The following is an 8,351-nucleotide window of genomic DNA, read 5'->3' as shown; positions in this document are numbered from 1 at the left end:
AAATCAAAAGAAATCAGCCAAGACCTCAGAAAATAAATTGTAGACCTCCACAAATCTGGTTCATCCTTGGGAGCAATTTCCAATCTCAAGATACCACGTTCATCTGTACAAACAATAGTACGCAAGTATAAACACCATGGGACGACGCAGCCATCATACCGCTCAGAAAGGAGACGCGTTCTGTCTCCTAGAGAGGAACGTTCTTTGGTGCGAGAAGTGCAAATCAATCCCAAAACAACAGCAAATGACCTTGTGAAGATGCTGGAGGAAACAGGTACAAAAGTATCTATATCCACAGTAAAAAGAGTCCTATATCGACATAACCTGAAAGGCCGCTCAGCAAGGAAGATGCCACTGCTCCAAAACCGCCATAAAAAAGCCAGACTATGGTTTGCAACTGCACATGGGGACAAAGCTCGTACTTTTTTTGAGAAATATCCTCTGGTCTGGTGAAACAAAAATATAAATGTTTGGCCATAAATGACCATCGTTATGTTAGGAGGATAAAGGGGGAGGCTTGCAAGCCGAAGAACCGTGAAGCACGGGGGTGGCAGCATCATGTTGTTGGGGTGCGTTGATGCAGGAGGGGCTGGTGCACTTCACAAAATAGATGGCATCATGAGGGAGGAAAATGATGTGGATATATTGAAGCAACATCTCAAGACATCAGTCAGGAAGTTAAAACTTGGTCGCAAATGGGTCTTCCAAATGGACAATGACCCCAAGCATACTTCCAAAGTTGTGGCAAAATGGCTTAAGGACAACAAAGTCAAGGTATTGGGGTGGCCATCACACAGCTCTGGCCTCAATAGGACCTCAATCCTATAGAACATTTGTTGGTAGAACTTACACCAGCTCTGTCAGGAGGAATGGGCCAAAATTCGCCCAACTTATTGTGGGGAGCTTGTGGAAGGCTACCAGAAATGTTTGACCCAAGTTAAACAATTTAAAGGCAATGCTACCAAATACTAATTGAGTGTATGTCAACTTCTGACCCACTGGGAATGTGATGAAAGAAATAAAAGCTGAAATAAATCATTCTCTCTACTATTATTCTGACATTTCACATTCTTAAAATAAAGTGGTGATCCTAACTGACCTAAGACAAGGAATTTTTACTAGGATTAAATGTCAGGAATTGTGAAAAACTGAGTTTAAATGTATTTGGCTAAGGTGTATGTAAACTTCCGATCTTCAACTGCACCTTTCAGTAATATTCTAATGTTTAATGTGCACTTCCCACCCCGTCCACAGAGTGGCGGCCTGGCTCTACAGGGCAGATCCTGTCAGACATGGACCTGACATCACAGAAGGAGGGCAGGTGGAAGAGACTCAACACCCTGGCACATTACAACGTGAGTGGCTGTCTGAGGACTTCAGCCTTGTATTCGTGTTCTCTCTGAATAGCTTCTCGGCATACTGTGATGTTAATGTGAATATCTATCAGGGCTGGCCGGCTTTATTCATTAACATTGAATTGTTTCTGGGCTTCAGAGTTCAGCATGCCAGATATTCCATTAAAATGTTGGGTTTTGCTTTTTCACAGTTTAATGAAACTATGTGAAACTCAAACTATATGTTTCTGTACTGTGTTAACTATACAGAAAGTATTCAGACCCCTTGACTTATTCTAAAAAAATATATAATAATGACACGAGGGAGGAAGATGTCTTCCCTGTAACGCACAGTGTTGAGATTGCCGACAATGACAACAAGCTCGGTCCGATGATGCGGTGAAACACCGCACCAGACGATGACGGACCCTCCACCTCCAAATCGATCCCGCTCCAGAGTACAGGCCTCGGTGTAACGCTCATTCCTTCAACGATAAACGCGAATACGACCATCACCCCTGGCGAGACAAAACCACGACTCGTCAGTGAAGAGCACTTTTTGCCAGTCCTGTCAGGTCCAGCGACGGTGGGTTTGTGCCCATAGGCGACGTTGTTGCCGATGTCTGGTGAGGACCTGCCTTACAATAGGCCTACAAGCCCTCAGTGCAGCCTCTCTCAGCCTATTGTGGACAGTCTGAGCACTGATGGAGGGATTGTGCGTTCCTGGTGTAACTCGGGCAGTTGTTGTTGCCATCCTGTACCTGTCCCGCAGGTGTGATGTTCGGATGTACCGATCCTGTGCAGGTGTTGTTACACGTGGTCTGCCACTGCGAGGACGATCAGCTGTCCGTCCTGTCTCCCTGTAGCGCTGTCTTAGGCGTCTCACAGTACGGACATTGCAATTTATTGCCCTGGCCACATCTGCAGTCCTCATGCCTCCTTGCAGCATGCCTAAGGCACGTTCACGCAGATGAGCAGGGACCCTGGGCATATTACTTTTGGTGTTTTTCAGAGTCAGTAGAAAGGACTTTTTAGTGTCCTAAGTTTTCATAACTGTGACCTTAATTGCCTACCGTTTGTAAACTGTTAGTGTCTTAGCATCCGTTCCACAGGTGCATGTTCATTAATTGTTTATGGTTCATTGAACAAGCACGGGAAACAGTGTTTAAACCCTTTACAATGAAGATCTGTGAATTTATTTGGATTTTTACGAATTATCTTTGAAAGACAGGGTCCTGAAAAAGGGACGTTTATTTTTTTGCTGAGTTTATATGTGGTACTGTGTTAACTATATGTGGTACTGTGCTGTGTTAACTAAATGTGGTACTGTGCTGTGTTAACTGAATGTGGTACTGTGCGGTGTTAACTATATGTGGTACGGTGTTAACTATATGTGGTACGGTGTTAACTATATGTGTTACTGTGTTAACTATATGTGGTACGGTGTTAACTATATGTGGTACGGTGTTAACTATATGTGGTACGGTGTTAACTATATGTGGTACGGTGTTAACTATATGTGTTACTGTGTTAACTATATGTGGTACGGTGTTAACTATATGTGGTACGGTGTTAACTATATGTGGTACGGTGTTAACTATATGTGGTACTGTGTTAACTATATGTGGTACGGTGTTAACTATATGTGGTACGGTGTTAACTATATGTGGTACTGTGTTAACTATATGGGGTACGGTGTTAACTATATGTGGTACGGTGTTAACTATATGTGGTACTGTGTTAACTATATGTGGTACGGTGTTAACTATATGTGGTACGGTGTTAACTATATGTGGTACTGTGTTAACTATATGTGGTACTGTGTTAACTATATGTGGTACTGTGTTAACTATATGTGGTACGGTGTTAACTATATGTGGTACTGTGTTAACTATAGGTGGTACGGTGTTAACTATATGTGGTACTGTGTTAACTATATGTGGTACTGTGCTGTGTTAACTATATGTGGTACAGTGTTAACTATATGTGGTACGGTGTTAACTATATGTGGTATTGTGTTAACTATATGTGGTATTGTGTTAACTATATGTGGTACGGTGTTAACTATATGTGGTACGGTGTTAACTATATGTGGTACGGTGTTAACTATATGTGGTACTGTGCTGTGTTAACTATATGTGGTACGGTGTTAACTATATGTGGTACGGTGTTAACTATAGGTGGTACGGTGTTAACTATAGGTGGTACGGTGTTAACTATATGTGGTACGGTGTTAACTATATGTGGTACGGTGTTAACTATATGGGGTACTGTGTTAACTATATGTGGTACTGTGTTAACTATATGTGGTACGGTGTTAACTATAGGTGGTACGGTGTTAACTATATGTGGTACGGTGTTAACTATATGTGGTACGGTGTTAACTATATGTGGTACTGTGCTGTGTTAACTGAATGTGGTACCTTGCTTTGTTAACTATATGTGGTACGGTGTTAACTATATGGGGTACTGTGTTAACTATATGTGGTACTGTGTTAACTATATGTGGTACGGTGTTAACTATAGGTGGTACTGTGTTAACTATATGTGGTACTTTGTTAACTATATGTGGTACTGTGTTAACTATATGTGGTACTGTGTTAACTATATGTGGTACGGTGTTAACTATATGTGGTACGGTGTTAACTATATGTGGTACTGGGTTAACTATATGGGGTACGGTGTTAACTATATGTGGTACGGTGTTAACTATATGTGGTACTGTGCTGTGTTAACTGAATGTGGTACCTTGCTTTGTTAACTATATGTGGTACGGTGTTAACTATATGGGGTACTGTGTTAACTATATGTGATACGGTGTTAACTATAGGTGGTACTGTGTTAACTATATGTGGTACTTTGTTAACTATATGTGGTACGGTGTTAACTATATGTGGTACGGTGTTAACTATATGTGGTACTGTGTTAACTATATGTGGTACGGTGTTAACTATATGTGGTACTGGGTTAACTATATGGGGTACGGTGTTAACTATATGTGGTACGGTGTTAACTATATGTGGTACGGTGTTAACTATATGTGGTACGGTGTTAACTATATGGGGTACGGTGTTAACTATATGGGGTACGGTGTTAACTATATGGGGTACGGTGTTAACTATAGGTGGTACGGTGTTAACTATAGGTGGTACGGTGTTAACTATATGTGGTACGGTGTTAACTATATGGGGTACGGTGTTAACTATATGTGGTACTGTGTTAACTATATGTGGTACGGTGTTAACTATAGGTGGTACGGTGTTAACTATATGTGGTACTGTGTTAACTATATGTGGTACTGTGTTAACTATATGTGGTACGGTGTTAACTATATGGGGTACGGTGTTAACTATAGGTGGTACGGTGTTAACTATATGTGGTACGGTGTTAACTATATGTGGTACGGTGTTAACTATATGTGGTACTGTGCTGTGTTAACTGAATGTGGTACCTTGCTTTGTTAACTATATGTGGTACGGTGTTAACTATATGGGGTACTGTGTTAACTATATGTGGTACGGTGTTAACTATAGGTGGTACTGTGTTAACTATATGTGGTACTTTGTTAACTATATGTGGTACTGTGTTAACTATATGTGGTACTGTGTTAACTATATGTGGTACGGTGTTAACTATATGTGGTACGGTGTTAACTATATGTGGTACGGTGTTAACTATATGTGGTACTGGGTTAACTATATGGGGTACGGTGTTAACTATATGTGGTACGGTGTTAACTATATGTGGTACTGTGCTGTGTTAACTGAATGTGGTACCTTGCTTTGTTAACTATATGTGGTACGGTGTTAACTATATGTGGTACGGTGTTAACTATATGTGGTACGGTGTTAACTATATGTGGTACTGGGTTAACTATATGGGGTACGGTGTTAACTATATGTGGTACGGTGTTAACTATATGTGGTACGGTGTTAACTATATGTGGTACTGTGTTAACTATATGTGGTACGGTGTTAACTATATGTGGTACGGTGTTAACTATATGTGGTACGGTGTTAACTATATGTGGTACTGTGTTAACTATATGTGGTACTGTGTTAACTATATGTGGTACGGTGTTAACTATATGTGGTACTGTGTTAACTATATGTGGTACTGTGTTAACTATATGTGGTACTGTGTTAACTATATGTGGTACGGTGTTAACTATATGTGGTACGGTGTTAACTATATGTGGTACGGTGTTAACTATATGTGGTACGGTGTTAACTATATGTGGTACGGTGTTAACTATATGGGGTACGGTGTTAACTATATGTGGTACGGTGTTAACTATATGTGGTACGGTGTTAACTATATGTGGTACGGTGTTAACTATATGGGGTACGGTGTTAACTATATGTGGTACGGTGTTAACTATATGTGGTACTGTGTTAACTATATGGGGTACGGTGTTAACTATATGTGGTACTGTGTTAAATATATGTGGTACTGTGTTAACTATATGGGGTACGGTGTTAACTATATGGGGTACTGTGTTAACTATATGGGGTACTGTGTTAACTATATGGGGTACGGTGTTAACTATAGGTGGTACGGTGTTAACTATATGTGGTACGGTGTTAACTATATGTGGTACGGTGTTAACTATATGTGGTACTGTGTTAACTATATGTGGTACGGTGTTAACTATAGGTGGTACGGTGTTAACTATAGGTGGTACGGTGTTAACTATATGTGGTACTGTGTTAACTATATGTGGTACTGTGCTGTGTTAACTATATGTGGTACTGTGCTGTGTTAACTATATGTGGTACTGTGTTAACTATATGTGGTACGGTGTTAACTATATGTGGTACGGTGTTAACTATATGGGGTACTGTGTTAACTATATGTGGTACTGTGTTAACTATATGTGGTACGGTGTTAACTATATGCGGTACTGTGTGTTTCAGGTGAGAGACAATGCCACGCTGGTGCTGTCCAGAGTGCTTCACACCCATCGCCAGTTCCACCAGAACCAGGACAACCATGAAGAAAGTGAGTCCGATTTTTATTATATCCTCAGTATGTTATCCCTAGGCACAGATCTAGGATCAGCCTACCTGTCCTCCAATCCTAACCTTAACTATCAGGGTGGGTAATGCACTACTGACCTGAGATCAGCATCTTGGGAAAACGTCTCAACTTTGGGTCGTGTTCATTATGGCTAAACATTTTGCATGAGGAAACAAAAAAGATTGAAGGTAATCCCACCCTGTTTGAGTCTGTTGTCTTCCGTATGATGCCCACTGAACATGTCCCTGGTGTCCCTGTAGAAAACGCCCTGTTGGAAGATGACAAGGTGTTCCACCTGGTGCGGCCAGCAGACGAGCTGGATGAGGTCAAATCTAAGAGAGGAAGTTTGAAGGCCAAGGCCACGACTAAAGCCATCGCTGAGATCTACCTGACACGACTGCTCTCTGTCAAGGTTAGTCAGTCTGATAACTACACGACCTGCAGCTGTTATAGCACTACGTATAGCAGTTATAGCACTACTAACAGTTATAGTACTACATATAGCAGTTGTAATAAGGTTATAACACCTTTAGCACAGTGCATAATTACTCCTACATTACTCCTACATTACTCCTACATTACTCCCACATTACTCCTACATTACTCCTACATTACTCCTACATTACTCCTACATTACTCCTACATTACTCCCACATTACTCCTACATTACTCCCACATTACTCCTACATTACTCCTACACTACTCCCACATTACTCCCACATTACTCCTACACTACTCCTACATTACTGATTTGACCCGGAACATGTAGAAGATATAGCACTGATTGGGTGGGTGGACAGGAGACGCACTGATTGGGTGGGTGGACAGGAGACGCACTGATTGGGTGGGTGGACAGGAGACGCACTGATTGGGTGGGTGGACAGGAGACGCACTGATTGGGTGGGTGGACAGGAGACGCACTGATTGGGTGGGTGGACAGGAGACGCACTGATTGGGTGGGTGGACAGGAGACGCACTGATTGGGTGGGTGGACAGGAGACGCACTGATTGGGTGGGTGGACAGGAGACGCACTGATTGGGTGGGTGGACAGGAGACGCACTGATTGGGTGGGTGGACAGGAGACGCACTGATTGGGTGGGTGGACAGGAGACGCACTGATTGGGTGGGTGTACTTAATGTGAGCTGATGTTTTATCCGTGTCTGTCAGGTACTGTCTACTGACTAGCTGATATGATATGTGGTTGTCCCACCTAGCTGTCTTAAGATGAAGTCGCTCTGGAAATGTCCAACTGTGTGTGTCCTAATGTGTGTGTGTCCTCGGTGTGTTGCAGGGTACTCTGCAGCAGTTTGTGGATGATTTCTTCCGCAGTGTGTTGTGTTCTGGAGCGGTGGTTCCTCCTGCTGTTAAATACTTCTTTGACTTCCTGGATGAGCAGGCTCTGAAACACGACAACGTTGAGGAGGAGACCGTCCATATCTGGAAGACCAACAGGTACACACGGACACAAAAACACACACGCATATGAACACTGTACTCACGCGCACACACACACATGCATGCACGTAACCACACGCACAGATATGCACACTGTATACACACACTAGTTCAGTACCTCCAACCTTCTTCTACATGTTGTAGTCCTAGGGTCTGACTCCTCCTCACCGTGTTGTAGTCCTAGGGTCTGACTCCTCCTTACCGTGTTGTAGTCCTAGGGTCTGACTCCTCCTTACCGTGTTGTAGTCCTAGGGTCTGACTCCTCCTTACCGTGTTGTAGTCCTAGGGTCTGACTCCTCCTTACCGTGTTGTAGTCCTAGGGTCTGACTCCTCCTTACCGTGTTGTAGTCCTAGGGTCTGACTCCTCCTCACCGTGTTGTAGTCCTAGGGTCTGACTCCTCCTCACCGTGTTGTAGTCCTAGGGTCTGACTCCTCCTTACCGTGTTGTAGTCCTAGGGTCTGACTCCTCCTCACCGTGTTGTAGTCCTAGGGTCTGACTCCTCCTCACCGTGTTGTAGTCCTAGGGTCTGACTCCTCCTCA

The 8,351-nt window shown here is 42.8% G+C and overlaps 1 protein-coding gene across 1 annotated transcript in view; it reads left to right on the top strand.

Annotated features, from left to right (window-relative positions):
* The window catches only part of LOC139533699 (plexin-B2-like), a 73,629-nt gene that overhangs the window by 58,114 nt on the left and 7,164 nt on the right, over positions 1–8,351 (top strand). The window contains exons 30-33 of the mRNA XM_071331986.1: positions 1,255–1,355; positions 6,251–6,335; positions 6,614–6,765; positions 7,647–7,807. Of these exons, the coding sequence (XP_071188087.1) occupies positions 1,255–1,355; positions 6,251–6,335; positions 6,614–6,765; positions 7,647–7,807 (499 nt within the window). The remainder of the gene's footprint in view (positions 1–1,254; positions 1,356–6,250; positions 6,336–6,613; positions 6,766–7,646; positions 7,808–8,351) is intronic.

Source organism: Salvelinus alpinus, chromosome 11 (assembly GCF_045679555.1).
Source record: "Salvelinus alpinus chromosome 11, SLU_Salpinus.1, whole genome shotgun sequence".
Lineage (NCBI taxonomy): Eukaryota > Metazoa > Chordata > Actinopteri > Salmoniformes > Salmonidae > Salvelinus > Salvelinus alpinus.
This window is presented reverse-complemented; position numbering and strand designations above follow the sequence as displayed.